The sequence below is a fragment of the Suricata suricatta genome, chromosome 17 (genome assembly GCF_006229205.1).
Source record: "Suricata suricatta isolate VVHF042 chromosome 17, meerkat_22Aug2017_6uvM2_HiC, whole genome shotgun sequence".
Lineage (NCBI taxonomy): Eukaryota > Metazoa > Chordata > Mammalia > Carnivora > Herpestidae > Suricata > Suricata suricatta.
Window position 1 is genome coordinate 53,613,980 of NC_043716.1, and position 20,864 is coordinate 53,634,843.

At 47.7% G+C, this 20,864-nt stretch overlaps 1 protein-coding gene across 1 annotated transcript in view; it reads right to left on the minus strand.

Moving 5' to 3' along the window:
* The window catches only part of SRP68 (signal recognition particle 68), a 32,686-nt gene extending 12,327 nt beyond the window's left edge, over nucleotides 1–20,359 (minus strand). The window contains exons 1-8 of the mRNA XM_029927491.1: nucleotides 20,167–20,359; nucleotides 18,386–18,452; nucleotides 16,461–16,574; nucleotides 14,592–14,787; nucleotides 13,718–13,800; nucleotides 13,338–13,447; nucleotides 12,948–13,030; nucleotides 10,565–10,705 (exon numbers count right to left, since the gene is read on the minus strand). Of these exons, the coding sequence (XP_029783351.1) occupies nucleotides 10,565–10,705; nucleotides 12,948–13,030; nucleotides 13,338–13,447; nucleotides 13,718–13,800; nucleotides 14,592–14,787; nucleotides 16,461–16,574; nucleotides 18,386–18,452; nucleotides 20,167–20,335 (963 nt within the window). The 5' untranslated portion in view covers nucleotides 20,336–20,359. The remainder of the gene's footprint in view (nucleotides 1–10,564; nucleotides 10,706–12,947; nucleotides 13,031–13,337; nucleotides 13,448–13,717; nucleotides 13,801–14,591; nucleotides 14,788–16,460; nucleotides 16,575–18,385; nucleotides 18,453–20,166) is intronic.
* Nucleotides 20,360–20,864: the final 505 nt, after the last annotated feature.

Here is a 20,864-nt window from a genome sequence, read left to right on the forward strand (position 1 = left end):
ATGCCTGCCAAAGCCACATTACCACTGTAAAGAATCTGACTGAGCAGGTAGGAATGGGGGAGAGGCAGAAAGGAGATGAACTTGTGTTACCGGCAGTCCCACCGCGACATGAAAACATCAACGCTCCATTGTTATATTTGACTTTCCACAGAAACATCCAATCTTATCTCTTGACATTCAACTGACCTCTAAGCCCAAAAGAAAAGTCAGTACTGCCCACTCCTTGAAGAGGCTGGTAGGGCCTTAAAGAAACACCTTTCTTTCTCTTGAGAACTCTTATGTTGTTCCTGGTTTCCCGTGTAGGAAAAAAAAGTCCTTGTAAATTACCCAATATAAATCAAACATACTTTTCTCCTTATATTGACTTTCCTGTTGATCACTAACTTGGGAAAAAATCAAATCCTTCTTTTAAAACACCAAAGAACGTTCTGTGATGATGGAAATGCTCTCTGTCTTCAGCCACATGTGGCTACCGAGCACCTGGAGTTTTCCCTAATTTAAATGTAAGCAGCCACGTATGTCCAAGGGCCTACTGCACTGGGCAGCGCAGAGAAACTCCACACGGAGCAGTGGTAAGCAGCACCCCAAGTCAGCACGATTCTCTGTAATGACGAATCAAAGGTTTTGAAGTGTGAACCCTACGGGCTGGGGCGGCCACGTGACAGTTAAGAACCGGAGTAAGACCTGCGGACGCGCTTGCCGCTGATCGTGCACGAGCCGGAGCCACGCCGTTAGCAGGCAGGATGCACCCACGCGGCCAGCACCGTATCGGGGGCGGTTTCGCCGTTTCAGGCAAAGGGCACAGAAAGTTGAGAGAAGAGGGAACTTGTTTCACCAGCTACCCAGGAGCGGCCCGCCTTCCCGCAGACAGAGCGTGGCTCAAGGAGAAAACCAAAGTGCAGCAAAACGCCCCGCCCCTTTACGCCGTGGGTCGCCCGGGTCGCCCGGTTCTCTCGAGCAAGGACGCCTGGGCACCAAGTGCTGAACCCGAGCGAGCATCCCTGCTCCCAGGACGGCCTCCGTCCCACTGGCAGTTTTACACAAGCCCCAGACCACACTGCGGGCAGAGCCCGTCGCACGGGGAGGGCCTCGGCCTCCGTGTTTTGCTCTGGCGCCCACACCGCAGTGACTCAGAGACCGCTCATCGCTGCGGCAGGGCTTCTCACGGCGCGCCCTGGAGGCCAGGAGGTCGCCCAACAGAAAGGCGGAAACGTACTTTGCTCCTTTCACCCGTATTTATGAGCCTATCTCGGAGCCTAACAATCCTACGAAGAGCACGGAACAAGAGGCACGTCCCTGCGGAGAGGCAGGATTCCTCAGCGGCTGCGTGCAGACCCCCCACGTCTGCCACGGAACCAACAAGAACGAGCTCCTGGACTCGGGCAGCGCCCTCCCCACCTGAGAATCTGTGGTCGGCCCGCACCTTTCCCAGGCGCGCCCATGAGACAGAGGGACTTCAGCCCTCAAGTAATGTGTTACTCGGGCCTAAAGTAAATTAAAAAAATTCTAATCACTTTTTCTAGAATGTGGGATACCCCTGGATGTTTCTCGACAGCCTCGAGCCATGTCTCAGGGACACGAGGAAAAGCAGCTGCCGTGGGTCCCGGGGTAGAGACCCCCTGCTGTTCAAAAGGGCTTCCAGACACCAAGATTGCTGGGAGGCGGCGGCGTGACTCAGAGACAGACCAGACGAGTCTGACCACATTCTCCACTGCACCCGAGGGAGAACCAAGAGGATGGGACCCAAGCCTTCCCCGGGGCACGAAGGGCCAGGACACAGCACATGGAAATCTGGTAAAGGAGGACACGAACCTCAGTTACGGGACACATCTTTTTTTTCAAGAGAAGGACAAACGCTCTCCCTTCCACTCACACATTAAAACAGTAACCACAAGCCGAGGACAAGACTTCATCAGACCTGTCATCCTCCCCCCAAAGAGCTGCCTGACAACCTTCTCACACTGCAGCCACCAGTGACAATTCAGGCATCACAAGCAGTAACAAAGCAAAACAGAAACAAATCCGAAAGTGCGGCAATCATTTAGCACACGAAGACATAAAGCCTGGCTCAGGAGACCAAGAATTTTGCAACTGGATTCTGGCAGCAGGCTTATTCTCTGCTCCAGTCTTTTTGGTCTAACACTCTATCTCCCTGAATTATTTCTTCCTTCCATGCTTTTCACTGAACTGCTGTTCTAATATTTAAATGTCTGAAGACCTCTACAAGCGAGCATCAACTGGGCCTAGCAATTCCTGCATTCTAGACCTGGGGGAGGGAGGGTACCAATACCAGTTAGGTTAAACACTGAAGAGCTGCCTGGCTGGCTCAGGGGGTCGAGCACACAACTCCTGATCTCCAGGCTGTGGGTTCAAGCCCCATGATGGGTGTGGAGATTACTTAAAATCTTCAAGGGGGAAGAAAAAGAAAAAGAAAAGAAGCACTGAAGCACTGAAACCAGGAGCCCTGCATCTCCAAGGAACAGCTCTTGGTTCCCAGGGCACAGAACAACTCCACGTAAAGGGAACAGGCAAGGTGGACGGGCCCGTGTGAGATCCTGCCAAATAATCTGGCAGGGCCACAAAGGGGCACGTGGTTCTTCCTGGGATTAACCTCAAACGGCCAAAGGGCATTTTCCATAGTTAGAACCCATGGCTGATTCACTTCAATAGACATGTAATCAGCTACAGTGCTCGGCCTGACATCTAAGGACTTAACTAAACTTTATTTCATACTGTACTTGAATTATTCTATCTATCGGTTAGGTTTGGTGTACGTGTGATCTAGGACACAAGGCACTGAACTGTTTTTTTTTTTTTTAATTTTTTAAGAAAATGTTTTATTTATTTTTGAGACAGAGAGTGACAGAGCATGAGCGGGGAGGGGTAGAGAGTGAGGGAGACACAGAATTGGAAGCAGGTTCCAGGCTCTGAGCTGTCAGCACAGAGCCTGATGCGGGGTTCAAACCCACTAAAGTGAGATCATGACCTGAGCCGAAGTCGGAGGCTTAACCAACTGAGCCCCCCAGGCGTCCCAGCACTGAACTGTTTCTAATGTTAAGACTTTACCGGGATTCTCTGGGATTAGCCCATTTTGTTCGACCTATATCTTTTACATCTACCACATTCTATAAAGGTCTCCGATACTCAGAAGTGACCCTAATGCTCTGTAAGATCCTTAGCAACCAGAGATCACTGTAGTCACCGCAATCAGCACACTAACTAGGCACTTGATAGGGGCTAACAGACACGACCCATCCTACGTACATTGAAATGATAAGGGAATATTATACACTTTATGTGAATAAATTCAACATGAAATTAATATATTCTTTTTAAAAATAAAACTCATCCGCAGGAAACAAGATGAAACAGAAAATCTGAGTGCCTCTTTATCTCATGAAGGAATTATATTTGTTTAAAACAAGCAAAACAGGGGCTCCTGGGTGGCTCAGTCAGTTAAGCATCCAACTTGGGCTCAGGTCATGATCTCACGGTTTGTATATTGAAGCAAGCCCTGCGTCCCGCTCTGTCCCAACAGCCTGGAGCCTGGAACCTGCTTTGAATTCTGTGTCTCCCCGTCTCTCTGCCCCTCCCTGCTTGTGCTCTCTCTTTCTCTCAAAAACAAACGTTAAAAAAATAATTTTTTTAAAACAAACAAAAACAAATTTTAAAAACCTTCCCATAGGGGCACCTGGGTGGTTAGTCGGTTAAGCAGCTGACTTTGGCTCAGGTCATGATCTCACAGTTCGTGGGTTCAAGCCCTGTGTCGGGCTCTGTGCTGACAGCTAGCTCAGAGCCTGGAGCCTGTCTTTGAATTCTGTGTCTCCCTCTCTCTCTAACCCTCCCCTGTTCATGCTCTCTCTCTCTCAAAAATAAATAAAAACATTAAAAAAATGTTTTAAACCTTCCCATAAGTATCAACTCTTTATACACCTGAACATATGTTTTATGTCAATTACATCCCATCCCAAAAAAGAAAAAAATAACCCAAACACCCAACTTCCTACAAAGAAAACTCTGGGCCCAATAGTTTCACTAGTGAATTATAACAAGTATTTGAGAAAGAAAAATACTGATATTACACAGAAACTCTTTCAGAAACAAGAGAAGCAAAGGAAATCTTCCAACTTATTTTATGAAGTTGTGTAGAACCCTGATACCAAAGCCTGAAAAAAGGCATTATTAGCCACTATTCCTTGTGAAAATATGTGCAAAATTCTTAAATGATACCAACTGAAATCCAGCAATATGTCAAAAGTACAGTAATCTACCATAACCAGGTGGGGGTACCTCAGATACACAAGATTGATTTAACAGGGAAAATCAACCCATGAAATTCACTATCTTAACCTTATCTTCAGCCTTTATTCTCCCAAATTGAACATTTTGGTTTTTTGGGTAACGTTTTAAAAAAACACCCTCATGCGGCTCCTGCTCTCCCTTTGCGGTCTTCCGCCTTCAAGCACGTGACCACACCCCACGCAGCAGCCGCCGGAAGCCGGCTCGGCGTTCCCGGCGTTCCCCGCGCTCCGGCGCGCCGCAATCTTCACTGGCGCTGCGTCAAGCCTCGTGTTAGGTTTTCTAACGACCCGATCTGACCGAGGTGCGGCTACACTCAGCAGTGAAAGCTTGCAGGAGCTGGAGCTAGAGACCCTGGCCACTCCTCCTTACTCTCAAAATAAAACCCTGGGCCGGCTCCCTGTGGAACTGCATAGAACGTGTCCAGTGGGAGGGGCTCTTTCCCGAGTGTTCGGAAGCACCTGCATGGTTTTAAATTGAGACACTTCAGGGGCGCCTGGATGGCTCAGTCGGTTAGGAGTCCGACTTTGGCTCCCGTCATCATCTCACGCTTTGTGGGTACGAGCCCCACGATGGGCTGTCTGTTGTCAGCACAGAGCCTGCTTCAGATCCTTTGTCTCTCTCTCTGCCCCTCACCTGTTCTCTCAAAAATAAACCATAAAAAAAAAATAGTGTAACTTCAGCAATGTAAGTAAGACACAAAGGATAATGGATAAATAAATCCTGGAGAGCTTTAGAAAATGATAAAATGACAGGATGCTAAGCAAAACGGCCTATCATGACGGATCGCAGTCATCTATGAGGTAGCAGCTGCCGCATCTTAGATCCTAAGCCTGACTTGTGAGCGTTTGGGGCCCATCTAAAGTCTTCCCTGCACCATCGCTTACAGTGCTTAAAACCTGCACAGAACGTGAGGGCCCAACAGACGTGCTTTGATTAAACAGCATTTTACAAAGCACACTTGCCATTATCTGTGTATATTAAAAATGGGTATTGAGTAGAGTATACTTGACCACATAAATGCAAACACAGGCACTGAGGTGGGAACCCAGGCCTAGCGGCAGCGCACGGGCCACGTGCAGTCAAAAATCCCGGCAGAACTTCTCACTACACAAAACCTAACCACTAATAGCCTCCTATTGACAGGAGCCTTACTAACAACATACACAGTCTGCAAACACCTATTTTGTGTGTCAGATGTATTAATACTGTACTTCCCCCTGCTTTTTGCTCGCGAAAGCCTTTTAATTTTCTTTCATCTCTTCACAATTATCTAATAAATAATTATAATTTGTAAAGCTACTCAAAAGCATGGTCCCTGGGCCAGCAGAATTAGCACCACTTGGGAGCCTATTAGAAAAGCAAACTCCTGAGCCCCAACTCGGACTTACTAAATCAAAATCTGAGGGGTGGGGCCTTGAGTGTGTTTTTTTTTAAATCACTGTATTACTTTTTCATCACGGTAAGTGTACTCTCTTTTTTACTATTTATTTACTTAAGTCATCTCTACACCCAAGGTGGGGCGTGAACTCACAATTCTGAGAACAAGAGTCACAGGCTCCTCTGCCTGAGCCAGCCAGGCACCCAGATAAGTGTACTCTTTAATCCCCATCCTCCCCCTCTCCCCTCTGGAATATACTAGATTCTACATATTACAGTCCATATTATGCCCTATGTTCTCATAATAAAATAAGTTAGAGGAGAAAAAACATTAAGAAAATCATACAGAAAACACATTCACAGCATTGTATTTATTTAAAAAATCCACGTATAAGTGGAACTGCACAGCAAACCTATGTTGTTCAAGGATCAACTATACTTTTTTAATTTATGTATTTATTTTTTTTAACATTTGTTTATTTTTGAGAGACAAGGAGAGACAGACCGTGAACAGGGGAGGGGCAGAGAAAGAGACGAAGAATCTGAAGCAGGCTCCAGGCTCTGGGCTAGCTGTCAGCACAGAGCCTGATGCAGGGCTCGAACCCACAAACCATGAGACCATGACCTGAGCCAAAGTCAGACGCTCAACTGACTGAGCTATCCAGATGCCAACTGTACTTTTTAAAAAATCTATTCAAGGCTAGAATAACACTGCTGTTTTTTTCTTGCCAACACTATCAAAGTTTTGGCCAATCTTGGGCACCTGGTGGCTCAGTTAATCATCCAACTCTTGATTTCAGCTCAGGTTATAATCTCAGTTTGTGAGTTCGAGCCCTACGTCTCCAGCTCCACACTGTCAGTGCAAAGCCTGCTTGGGACTCTCTGTTTTCCTCTCTCTCTGCCCCAACTCTGCTTACTCACTCACTCTCTCTCTCTCTCCAAATCAATCAATCAATCAATCAATCAACTTAAAAAAAAATGGAGTGGCTATGATCTAAAGTTCCGGAAGTCAACCCTTCACACATACCCTCGAGCTAAAGAGAGATTCTTTTTTTTTTTTAATTTAAATTTTTCTTTTTATTGCTTTTTATTTTATTTTTGAGAGACAGAGAGAGACAGCTGGAGCAGGGGAGGGTCAGAGAGAGAGAGACACAGAATCCGAAACAGGCTCCAGGCTCTGAGCTAGCTGTCAGCACAGAGCCTGACGCGGGGCTCGAACCCACGAACCATGAGATCTGACCTGAGCCGAAGCCGGATGCTTAACCGACTGAACCACCCAGGCGCCCTGAGGGATCCTTTTAAACATACACAAAGCTCAACTAGTCATAGCATGACTGAAATGATCTTCAAGTTCAAAAGCAATGGCTTCACATGCCATCATAAAATACTTTTACTTCATCTAATTTAGTTCAAGTTAATTTCACAAATGAGGCAGAGATCTTCCCCCAGATGGATTTTTATTTTCTAATTATGTGTACAAAGCAGGAGAAAGATAAATTCAGATACAACGCCACTATTCCTTCTCCTGCCGCTAACCACTGGACTGGAAATGATTACCTCCACCAGGACTTTTTGTTTCTTTTTCCTTCTTCCACTCTTTTAAAAAATTTTTTTAAATGTTTACTCATTTTTGAGAGATAGAGCATAAGTAGGGGAAGGGTAGAGAGAAAGGGAGACCCAGAACCTGTTTTTTTTCGGGGTTTTGTTTTTTCTTTTTTGAAAGAGAGAGACAGCATGAGCAGGGGAGGGTCAGAGAGAGAGGGAGACACAGAATGTGAAGTAGGCTCCAGGCTCTGAGCTGTCAGCACAGAGCCGACTCGGGCTTGAACCCACGAACCATGAGATCATGACCTGAGCTGAAGTCAGATGCTCAACCGACTGAGCCACCCAGGCACCCCAAGGGATACACAGAACCCAAAGCAGGCTCCAGGCTCTGAGCTGTCAGCACAGAGCCTGATGCCGGGCTCGAACTCACAACGTAAGATCATGATCGAGCAGAGGTCGGATGCTTAACCAACTGAGCCCCCCAGGTGCCCCTCTCTCTCTCTTTTCTTAAAGTAGGCGCCATACCCAGCATGGAGCCCAACGTGGGGTCTGACCTTGTAACTCTGAGATCAAGACCTGAGCTAAGATCAAGGGTCAGACATTTAGGGGCGCCTGGGTGGCTCAGTCGGTTAAGCCTCCGACTTCGGCTCAGGTCAGATCTCACGTTCGTGGGTTCGAGCCCCGCATCAGGCTCTGTGCTGACCGCTAGCTCAGAGCCTGGAGCCTGCTTACAGTTCTGTGTCTCCTCTCTCTGCCCCTTCCCCTCTCATGCTCTGTCTCTCCTGTATCAAAAATTAATAAAAAAAAAAAATTAAAAAAAAAAAGGGTCAGACATTTAAACAACTGATTCACCCAAGCACCCCAAGGACTATTTGTTTCAATGAAGGTTCTGCTCACACAGCCTTTCCCTGGGCCCCAGGACTCTGCGAATCCACCATATTAAGATTACATTAGCTGTCGCCAAAACCAAGCAAAATGATCCTGTTACTAGCCTTCCTGGTATGTGGGAAAGTTCAAGGAACAGGAGTCAAAGGGCATGGTTTTATTTTTTGTTTTAAAAAAAACAGGGGTGCCTGGGTGGCTCAGTTGGTTAAGCATCTGATTTCGGCTCAGGTCATGATCTCACAATCTGTGAGTTCGAGCCCCGCATCGGGCTCTGTGCTGACAGCGCAGAGCTTGGAGCCTGCTCGGATTCTGTGTCTCCCTCTCTCTCTGTCCCTCCCTCGCTTGCTCTCTGCTCTGTCTCTCAAAATAAAATAAAGACATTTAAAAAACCATTTTTTAAAAAGTTTATTTTGAGAGAGAGAGCAGAGGAGATGCAGGGGGGGAGAATCCCAGGCAGGCTCCATGCTGTCAGTGCAGAGCCTGACGCAGGGCTTGAACTCACAACCCATGAAATCATGACCTGAATTGAAACCAAGAGTCAAACGCTTAACCAACTGAGCCACCCAAGTGGCCCCCCTCTTTTTATTTTGAGAGAGCAGAGGAGGGGCAGAGAGAGAGACAAAGACAGAGAGACAGACCAAAAAAGGGCATGGTTTTGAAGGCAAGCACTGGCTTCCCATCTGTAAAACAAGAGTACTTCCCAGCGCACAGAGTGAAAAAGGTAAAAGCGTGGAAGCTTCGACAGCATATCTGGGACATTAGGGAGGACCGTCACCCTCCTTTGCTCATCTCTGTGGTGTCTGTCCGGGTGACCACGGTGTCTGTTTAAATTCTGTGCACTGATGTGTAAGACCATGGAAAATCTTTACAACACACTGAGAAATACAGGATACAAAATTGGATCTCAACATGAGTTCAACAAGTTAAACAGGACTAGAAGGAAACACTGCCCTTTGCATCAGTCCAACGCAACACTGGAGACGGGACGCAGGACTAAAGGCTGATCTCTTAAAAACATCTCCCTTTCCTAAACCTTAAGCTAAGTAACTTTTATAAATTAATGTTAGCTTTTCTTCTCGTTTGTCTGATATAGGTCTGTGGCCCTATTTCTAAGGAGCGCCCCACTTCCCTCGCTCCTGGGCCTCCCCCCACCCAGACTGCAGCCCGAACCCCTCCACACCATCACCACCGATGGCGGAGGCACACGCCTCTGTGAAACACAAGAATGAACCCAAGCACGGAAGCTACAGGATCGCTACCAGAATCCCAGGCCAGAAGAAATACTACCACAAAACGGTGCTGATGAAATGCTCTCCAAAAACCTTTCTCGATCTTTAAAAAACAACAACAACAAAAAACAATCCATCAACTTACTGCTCTCGCTCTAGTCTCCTGCTCTTCAAGCAAACGGAAGGGAAACGAGAGGGGCAATAGACAGAGACACAGAGAAATTCTCCCGTCATTGAAAAGTGTCCCGGACCCAAGGTAGCTATTTTGGAGCAAGTCACTGGAAAGTCAGGACTCGCAAGACAACCCATGAGCACAGCGAACAATGCTCTCCCATCTACAAACACGCAGGGCGCGACGGGTCACTGCCGTGTGGCAGGAAACGCCACCGGCTCCTGGGGAGGCTGGAGTCGAGCTCGGCAGGCTGGGGTTTGTTTCAGATGCTCCTCACCTCATACGGAGGAAGAGCTCCAAAAGGGGCCTTAATCGCTGTCTCTTTGTAAAAACCAAGATCACCGGGACCGCTCCTCTTCTGGGACGTATGTGCTGTTCACACCCGCAAACAGGCAACCGCGGTGCCAGGGAGCCCATCGGGCAGTACGGCTCTCCGAGCACGTGACATCACCGCCACGGGCGCGACAAGACAGTCTGGCTGAGCGAGGCGCTCCCTCCAGGCACAGAAGGCGAGGACAGGCGGTCACAGCAGCCCCGCCGCTACACCACCTGCTGGGCTGGACAGGACCCCTCGCATTAAGCCAGCCTCTTACTGCTCCCATTTCCACGTCAACAGCCGCTACTGCCAATCTCCATGCCCTCTAAACCTGAGAATCTTCTCCAAGCGCAGCCTTTACAATAATTCGGTGACCAAATCCCAAATAGCATTAAGACAAATTTCTGTTTTGTGAGAAATGAACTCCAGGAAAACACTACACCTGGGGGCCCCTGGGTGGCTAAGTAGGTTGAGCGTCCGATTCTTGATTTCAGCTCAGGTCATGATCTCACAGTTTCATGAGTTCAAGGCCCTTGTTGGGCTTTGTGCTGACGGCACGGAGCCTGCTCGGGATTCTGCCTCTCACTCTGCCACCCCCCCACATGCTCTCTGTCTCTCTCTCAAAATAAATAAATAAACTTAAAACAAACCAACCAACAAAACACAAGCACTCCAGCTTGAACACACAAACACGTCCTCAGACACCTACAGGAGAGAGAGCAGGTGCTTCCCCCTCACCTGAGCGATGGCTGCCTCATTGTCAGCCAGTCCCAGGAGGAAGATCCTCACTTTGTCGATCTTCACGGGCACCGCCCTCCCTCTCCACTCCACCTCACTCATGGTGGCCGCCTGCTTGGCTCGAGTCTGAGTGATCAACGCCTGGAAGGGAGTTTTAAGAAATTACAGCTTTAACTGGTGATGCTTAAAGTAAGTAAAAGCTACTAGTTGTCTCTTTCTATAATCCACGCCATTCCGCTTATAAAGCAGAATATAAATTTTACTTAAGTAACTCCTCCTGGCCATCATCTGTCTCAGCTTACAGAAACTCAAACACGAAAAGAACATAACAAAAGGTTAAAAAGAGCAACCCTGGAAATAAAATAAAATAAAATAAAATAAAATAAAATAGCAACATGTCAAGCCTCATGTTAAGTGTGGAGCCTACTTAAAAAGATAGTAATAAGATTTTAAAGACCTAAAAAATAAAAAGAGCAATACTAAGGGTGTAAGGACAAAAGCATATCTATATATACTACAAGCAAGAATGTAAAGCAGTGGAAACTTAAAGATATTTGTCAATATGAATCAAAAACTTGTATTCAATTCCATTTCTAGGAACGTATCCTAAGGAAATAAGTGAGGTGCTCATGTGAAGCAGACTTCAGCACAACAGAGCACCATGTGGCTTTCAAAAGATGGCACTTTTGTTTACTAAAAAAGTGTCAAAACAAGTTTACGAAGTGGGAAAAATGCTTGAGATACTGTATTTGAAAAGCGTATTACTAAACAGTGTATACCAAGATCCCATTTAAAAAATACATGCCTTTTCCCCCTACATACAAAAGTCTGCAAGCTATTCTTCACAATTGTAGTGATTACCTCTGACTTTACCATGTGAGTTTAGTCTTCCCCCATCTTTTGTATTTCCTCCTTCTCTATTTGCCTGTTATTTGCTTAGAAAATAAATGTGAGAGGGGCGCCTGGGTGGCTTAGTCGGGTAAGGCTCCGACTTCGGCTCAGGTCAGATCTCATGTTCGTGGGTTCGAGCCCCGCGTCAGGCTCTGTGCTGACAGCTAGCTCAGAGCCTGGAGCCTGCTTCCGGTTCTGTGTCTCCTTCTCTCTCTGCCCCTCCCCCTCTCATGCTCTCTCTTTGTATCAAAAATAAATGAAACTTTATGGGGCACCTGGGTGGCTCAGTCAGTTAAGCCTCCGACTTCAGCTCAGGTCAGATCTCACGTTCGTGAGTTCAAGCCCCGCATCAGGCTCTCTGCTGACAGCTCAGAGCCTGGAGCCTGCTACAGATTCTGTGTCTCCCTCTCTCTCTGACACTCCCCCTCTCATGCTCTGTCTCTCTGTATCAAAAATAAATAAAACATTAAAAAATTTTTTTAAAAAATAAATAAATGAAACTTTAAATATATAAATAAATAAAAACATTTAAAAAATGTCAGATTAAAAAAACTGAATACTTTTAAATATTCAATGAAAAATTTTTTTCTTAAAAATACACTGAGGGGGCGCCTGGGTGGCTCAGTTGGCTAAGCGTCCAACTCTTGATTTTGGCTCAGGTCATGATCCCAGGATCCCAGGATACAGCCCTCCGCTAGGGTCTGTAAGAAGCATAGAGCCTACTTAGGATTCTCTCTCTCTCCTTCTGCCCCTCTCCCCAACTTGCACACTCTCTCTAAAAAAAAGAGAGGGCCGCCTGGGTGGCTCAGTGGTTAAGTGTCTGACTTCAGTTCAGATCGTGATCTCACGTTTTGTGAGTTCAAGCCCCACATGTGGCTCTCTGCTATCAGTGCAGAGCCTGTTTCAGATCCTCTGTTTCCACTCTCTCTCTGTCCCGCCCCGCTAGCACTCTAAAATACACACACACACACACACACACAAATTAAAAAGAGAGAGAAAGGGGCGTCTGGGTCCCATAAGCTTCTGACTCCTAGTTTCAACTCAGGTCATGATTTCATAGCTTCATGGGTTTGAGCCCCGCATCAGTCTCTGTGCTGGATTCTCTCTTCTCTCCCTGACCCTCCCCAACATGCACGGTCTCTGTCACTCACAAAATAAACAAATAAACTTAAAAATATATATATATTCTTAAGTATCTGGCTTCAGCGCAGGTCACAATCTAATGGTTTAGGAGTTCGAGCCCTGCGTTGGGCTCTGTGCCGACAGCTTAGAGCCTGGAGCCTGTTTTGGATTCTGTGTCTCCCTCTCTCTGGCCCTTCCCCGCTTGCACTGTCTCTCTCCTGCTCTCTCAAAAATAAACAAACATAAAAAAGTTAAACATATATATTTTCTGTAAAATACACAGACATAAATACACACATTAATAGCGATCATTTCTTTCTCTGGCCTTTTTCAAACCAAAGACTTCACAAAAATGTACGGACCAGATTACCTCCAATTTTTCAGCCAGGAGACCCTCCGTGCCCCCAGACCTCAACCTCATCTGCATGAGTTCATTGATGGCCGACTGGTCCCCTGAGAAAGAGAGAGAGGCGTTGGGTGGGAAATCCTCAAGGGGCTGTTCTCTTGAGAACCGCTGGATTCCACTCCGTGGTCTTGCCGTCGCGCGAGCACATTTCAGCGAATCCCACGTCCTTTTCCAAAGCGCCGAGGGGCACGGACGCCGGCAGGAGGGGAACACAGCGCAGGGACTGCCGTCTGCCGCTCGAAGCCGAGCTGGTTTCCGCAGCTCCACTTTTCTCATCAGCCAGGACCCACGCCCCGGACGGACGCGAGGACGAGGGGAGAAGGGAAGGGAAGGGCGCCCGCGCGGCCCGCTCACCGACGTTGTAGGCGCAGTAGCGGATGTTGGGCGAGATCTCGTCCACGCGCTGCTTGTACAGCACGGCCTGCTCTTCCGTGAAAGCGCCGGCCAGCTTCTCGTAGATGGTCCTGCGAGGGGACAAACACCCGGCGGCACGGCGGCCTCGTTTGAGGAAATAGAGAGGCACAGTGGCTGAAAACAAACACGGCCCCCTGAGGTCCTCTACCAACTGTGAGGACGGGCGCATTCTAAAGAACGAGAACAACCAACGTTTCTAAAGGGAAGCAAAGAACAAAAGAGAAACTGCACTTCCGTAGAAACAAGCGTCAGGTCACCTGCTGCCTGAATGGGACTCCGCACAATCAAAACTGGCCGTGGCTTTGGGAGCCAGGACTTACTTGCATTTGTTAAAAGCCTCGATGGCAGCTTTCCATTCCTGATGTTCAAATCGCAGCATTCCCGAGAGGTAAGCCGTGTAAGCCTGGGGGGGGGGGGGGGGGGGGGGGGCAGGGGAGATTCAACACCCACGAGTCGATGCCACAGCTTTCAGCTTTGACATCAGAACACAGACACAGTCGGGGCAATTTTCAACGAGGAAACTTCCAGGCGCCTGGGTGATTCGGTCAGTCAAGCATCTGACTCTTGATTTCAGTTCGGGTCAGGATCTCTCGGATCGTGAGATCAAGCCCCGCGCTGGGCTCTGCACTGACAGCACGGAGCCTGATTTGGGATTCTCGGTCTCCTTCTCTCCCTCCCTCTCTCTCTGCCCTACCCCTTCCCAAAATAAATAAACATTTTTAAAAAAGAGAGACAACTTATTTAACAAGATGCATTATGCATCTTGCATTATGCATTATGACTCATTTACTCCCCGGAGAGAACTTCAAATGAAAGAAAATCTGTTTCCTTTATTTAACAACCAGCTTCCAGGCCATGACTTTCAGTATCGGAAGCTGAATGTAAATTTGCAGTGTCTATCACTCTTCAAAAATTCATTTCAAAAAACTCCTATTTTCTGAACTTCCCAGATCTAAGATTCTAGCTTTCCCAATCTATTTCAAGAGAAGCATGAGCTTTAAAAAAGAAAGTTAAAGCTAATTATTAAAAACCAAGAGCTCAAAAACAGAAATAAGAGATGCCAACTTCACCCTGAAAAAGCAAGACCATGTTTTGCGTCTCCCGCCGACTTATGACGTCAGGAAGCTGTCTGTGTGACGGCAGCGTCACGTCTCTGACCCGCGCAATAAAGCGACGCGACGCAAACACGCTAACCTGAGCCTCTAGCTTGGTCTTGGCGTCCACGCGGCTGCTCTCGCACAAGCGCTCCAACTCCTCCGCGTGCTTCACGGCTTTGCGCAGGCGAGACAGCAGATGGAACCGCTTTCGAGGTTCAGTGTTGGCTTCCTGCTTGAGCTGCATGGCATAGCTCCAGGCCCGCTCCGCGTCCATCAGAACCAGGAGCAAATACCTACCCCCGAGAGAGAAGAGGCGGACTGCACAAGGCGGGCCAGGGGCGTGAGACTCAGACACCCTTCGGGGCACGAACCCTCTCAGCTGTCCTCCTCGCCCTCCCTGGCCTTCCTCCCCAGACGCCCTCTTCTCCCGGGACCAACTACGGCACTCAATCAGCATCCCTACCCCAGCATCTGACCTCCTGCCAGACGTGAGATCAAACCCCACATCAGGCTCTGCACGGACAGCTCAGCGCCTTCTTGGCATTCTCTCTCCCTCTCTTGGCCCCTCCCCAGCTGGTGCGCACACACATGCGGGCTCGCTCTCCCAAAATAAATAAAGTTAAAGGCTCTAGACTAGGGGCTGGAATCTCAGAGCCACCCCCCAGCTATGTGACTTTGAGCAAAGAACTAGTCTTTCTGTGCCTCAGTCTCCCGTGTAGTAATACAGGTAAGACACACTTAAACCAGAGTCTGGCACTTACTAAGGACTCGATAAGTAGCTGACTTATTATTACTGTGGTGAATCTTTTGTTAAACCACTGCCTTAAATTTCCTTAAACACCAGCTTAATCTTGTCTCTTGAAAATAAAGAATCTCACCATCATACGAGACCCTTCCTAACTTGTTCTTACCGGATTTAACCAACACACCCTGCTGAAGCCCACCGTGGTCTCCAGGCACCCAGCTCCCAGCCTCTCTCAACTGTCCGGAGCGTTCTAAGTCCTGTACGGCACTCGGACACCACGGCCTGCTGTCTCCCCTCACACCCACACTGTTCCTTCCTCTCGCAGATCCCTCCGGGTTCAGGCTGCTCCAGGCAGGCTTCCTGGCTTCCCCATCAAAAACTCCCAGCTAACATGTCTCCTCCAAGACTTCAGAATCCTTAAGAGTAAATGACACACAACACGGTAGTTTCCCTAGCTCGCAGTGCTCTGTTCTGCACCTGACCGGTGTCTCTTCACAAGATCGCAGTCAACAAGAACTGTGCCTCCCAACTCTTCTACATCCGAGATGGTGCCTCACTCTGTCTGGGGCACATACTAGACTAGGGGACAGCAAACATTGTTTTTGTGTGAAGGGCCCAAGAGTGAAGATCTCAGGGTCTGTAGGCCGCCTGGTCCCTGCCACAACTACTCTGCTCTTGCGCGACGGTGGCAGAAAGCGGCTGTAACCACCAGCTGCATGAATGGCGTGGCCGGGTTCCAGCCCAACGCTGTAGAAACAGGTGGCAAAGGACCAATTTGGCCCACAGGCTGAAATCTGAGACACTGGCCTCCAGACCTTTAATACATGCTGCTTGACAGATTGATCCTTCAGCAAATATTAAGCATGGCTACATTCAGCACTGAAGCCTAAGGCTCTTCTGGAATAACTTACACACAGATTTAAGATATAATGGTTTAAGTACGCACGTACACATTGAAATCTGCATTCCAGAAACCCCACCAAATAATCAGATTCTAATCACTGACTTTTAACATTTAGCATTTTGCTCCAGTTCTTGAAACATTACTGAACCTCTCTGAGCGTCCGTATTCTCATCTTACGGCGCAAGAATAGTAAAAATGTGCATCCCACAGAGCTAAGAGACTCACATCACTGGGTCTCTGGCACCGTGTCTAACACAAAATTGTTCAGTAAATGTATCAGCAAGGAGTATTTAACGACTACCCCGAAGAGTCAGTACCTGTTATCAGTCAGAAGATCTTCAGTTACTTTCTTCCCTGTGAATTTGTGTCTGTTCCCCATCTTGAAGTTGAGAGTTTTCCGAAGGCGTCTTTGTCTACGGGAACAGTAGCCCCTGAAAGGAAGAAAAAAAAAGTGATTAGACAAGCTGATAGTACTTTCGATAGCAATTCTATAATAAAGTCATGTCAAAGGCTTGAGGTATGTTACTATGGTTACCACTGACACCGCACGTCATCTTGTAAACATCGAGTGAACTAAACCCTGCAGGGCGGCAGGACTGGTGTCACAGAAAACACTTTTCAAAGCTTATCTAGGGCGTCTGAAGTCTTAATTGTGGTGACCTTTGGGGAGGAATGACTTGTGATTAGAAGGAGCAAAGGGGGACATTAGGATGCTGATCACGTTGCCTCTTAATCTGGGTGCTGGTTACAGGCTGTGAAAAACTCATCACTTGCTGTATACTTTTCTGTATATAAGTTACACTTCAATAAAATGACTTAAAAAATCCCTCGATAAAGTTTTTTTTTTTAGAAAAAAATTCTCTCTCAAAAATAAACATTTTTTAAATAGATTTTTATCAATATCATTTATTTTTTTTAATGTTTTATTTATTTTTGATACAGAGAGAGACAGAGCATGAGAGGGGGAGGGGCAGAGAGAGAGGGAAACACAGAATCTGAAGCAGGCTCCAGGCTCTGAGCTAGCTGTCAGCACAGAGCCTGACGCGGGGCTCGAACCCACGAATGTGAGATCTGACCTGAGCCGAAGTCGGAGGCTTAACCGACTGAGCCACCCAGGCGCCCCAAAAATAAACATTTTTTTAACAGTTGAAAACAAAAGGGCAGAAAGCTGATCACTATAATGACTGGATAATACGTTCATTGTACGGTCATCTCGTGGGTTCTCACCATACCTAGACGAACACTTGAATGAGTTACCCTGGCTTCCGGGACTCTCCCTACCCATTCTGGCCCTGCCTACTTCTCCCCCTTTATCTCCTACCTCTCCCCACCCTGCTCAAGCTGCCCCCGCGCGGTTGACCCTTTGCAACATGGCTGACTCCTTAGACTCTGCCAGTGTTTTGGGTTCAGCAGTGATTTTAAAAACCTGGTAGTCAGGGCATCTGGGTGGCTGAGTCAGTTGAGTGCCTGACTGCAGCTCGGGTCATGATCTCACAGTTTGTGGGTTCAAGCCCCATAGCAGACTCTATGCTGACAGCTTGGAACCTGGAGACTGCTTCAGGTTCTGTGTCTCCCTCTCTCTCTGCCCCTCCCCCACTCCTACATGCTCGCTCGCTCTCTCTCTCTCTCTCTCTCAAAAATAAACATTTTTTTAAAAAAGGGGAAAAAAAAGGAAAGAAACCCTTCTACTATAATGTTCAAAAAACTGAAAACTTTGCATTTCACCAAGACTCTCACAACACGGTTAAGTTAAAAACAAAACGATTAGGGGCGCCTGGGTGGCTCCGTCGGATAACCGTCCAACTTCGGCTCAGGTCATGATCTTGCAGTCTGTGGGTTCAAGCCCTGCGTCGGGCTCTGTGCTGATAGCTCAGAACCTGGAGCCTGCTTCGGATTCTGTGTCTCCCTCTCTCTCTGCCCCTCCTCCACTCATGCTCTGTCTAAAAAATGAATAAACATTAAAAAATTGTTTTTAAAATGATTACCATAACTGCTTGTCATTTTCAGCAGAAGCCTCCAATGCATCTGCAATATTGTGAGGCACAATGGACAAAAACATTGGCCCCTTTTATTCATTAAGAAAGTCTGAATTTGAAAAGGACATTGTGAGGACTCAATATGAAGTTCAAAGTGAGACTCTCTAAGTGTACGTTCTGATACAGCAAAAGGGGTAGGATATTAACAAAAGTAAACCAAGTCCGAAAATTCCACAATTTCCATACATCTTGCCCAAGATACTAACCTATACCTCTGAAAATCTCCATGCCGCAAACCATGCTGCTGCTGGGATTCCTTAATAATCTGAAGAACTAGAGCCAGGGTTAAGGAAGAGCTGACCAGAGTAAGAATCCAAATACATCAAAACACGTTCTCATCAAACTGAGGGCTGAAGTGGGGGGAGGGGAAGGAGGGTGATGGTCATGGAGAGGAGCCCTTGTGGGGAAGAGCACTGGGTGTTCTATGGAAACCAACTTGGTAAGAAACTATTAATAGAATTAAAAAAACACGTTCTCATCAGTTTATACTGTATCAAACCACAGCACATTAACCATTTCTGAAATACTTAGTACAGTAACTCCTGAAATCTCTTATAATCATTTTCAATAGCTATCTTGTCACAGGACAGGGCTAAGCATGTAGAAAAATTGCCTGAACTGCTAGCAACTTTCAGACTAAAAAGAGGGGGTATGATTAGCCACTGAGGATTATGGAAACCCAACAGTTTAACTAAAGTTGCTGGATTCTAACTGCTGGTTATAACTGGAGTGATTCCCACTGATTTATACCTGGACCCAGTGTTTTACTCATTCAAGCAGTTTCTGGTTATTAATGACGTGTACTACTCCTCTATTTGCATAACTTCCTACCTCTGCCAAATCTACCTTTCCTTAACAGCTGTAATGCAACACGAGCCCACGGTTAGCACATGCTAACCAATCCAGACGACAGCTTACATAAAAACATTAGCTTTTCTTTTAAAAGAAAAAGCCTTGACCAAACTCCCCTTTTTATTTTTGTTTTCCTTTTTAAGAATCGTAAAATAGTTTTAAGATTATGTACCAAAGTTTAGGAAGTCTAGTGACCTTTATCTACAATTTCATTCTCTTTTAGTTTCCTCAGTGCTTCTCTATAGACATATATTAAAATATCAAACACTAAGAGGACTATTTCAACAACTAAAAAGGAACAAGAAGCCATAAGATTCTTTAAAAAAAAAATCAAGGTATTCTAACATCCATTTGGAACTACACCAATTCAAAAGGTAAAACTCCAAACCCCTGATAACTTCATTAAGACGTCAAGCTAAATGTGTTATTTCAGAAATTCACCTACGCTTTCTCCATTTGTTATTCATTACAAAAAGCCACAAACTAGTGTCTCAGGCACTCAATTGTGATATCCTGATGAAAGCTACAGACGGATTCCTCCAGCTCAACTGAACGACTCTCAACAAGATACAATGCCTACAAGCCTACTAAGGAAGCTATACAAGCGATGTTAAGCTATGTTCATATTCAAAATGGGCAACAAGCTTTTCCCCAGAGCACTCAATCTTTGCCTCCACAGCCAGGACCTCAAACTGTGATTTTTACTATCCATTCTCCGGCGGCTGTAGGACAGAAAGTTTAAGCCAAAATCATCAACACTGCAGTCTCCCCTCCTCAGTTCAGTGACTCAAGGTGCCACGACAGGAGCTCACTGGGGTGGCCAGAGTGTCATCCCTGTCACCAACCCTCCAAGAGGGCAGCTGGGGGGGGGGGCGGGAACTGGGGACATCTGCCCAACATCCTGACGCCGCTAGAAAAAACAGGACGTGTCCCAACCTGGAAGGCGAATGAGACGCGAGAAAAGGCCTCCCGAAATACAGACCCTGGAACTCTGAGGGTCCGAAACTAGGGGCGAGAAACTGCAACCCTCGGCCTCTCCGGCCGGGGACGTGCCGGGACCTGCCGCGTCTCCCGCCCCCGGCCCTGCATATCGACACGTAGTCATTGCGAGTGAGGCCCGATTACTCTAGGATACTCTCCAAACTCAGGCTATCCCCGAATTCTTTGTTTGCTTTCGATCCGGCTGAAGGCCGTTCGTTTTCTTTATTTTCGTCTCCTCCGGCACCGCGTCCACCGCCGCCACCGCCACTGCCGCCGCCGCCGCCGCCGCCGCCGCCGCCGGGAACCTGTTTCTCAGCAGCCATCTTGCCCCTGCGCCGCGGAGCCAGACGGGATAGAGGAGGCGGGACGAACAGAGCGAGGCCGGCCCCGACGGCCTGACGGGATAGTGGTGGACTCCGCCGCAGACGGCCCGGGCAGCCGGCGAGACGCACCCGTGGGAGTGCGCCTGCGCGTCGGCCTGGCGGGGCGGAGGGCTCGTCCATGCAGGGAGGCTAGAGCTTTTCAGGGCAAACCCTCCTCCCCTCCGCCTAAGGCGGAGGACCGGGAAATGGACACATTCCCCCCTCTACACTCCCCGATCCTGCATCCCTGCACGGGGAATCGGGCTCACGTCTCAAGCACAGAAGGAGGGAGCGGCTAGCTGGATTTCGGGGTGTCTACCTCCCTGGACACTCGAGAGATGGGGTTCCCACCCTACCCGAATGAAGGATTCTACCTGTGAGGGAACCGCCCCTATGCTTTCCTCTAGGGCTGACTCTGAGAAAGCCATGGTCAGAGGAAGCGCAGGGTCAGAGGTCAGCAAGCGGTCACCAAGTGTAGGAAGTTTGTCAG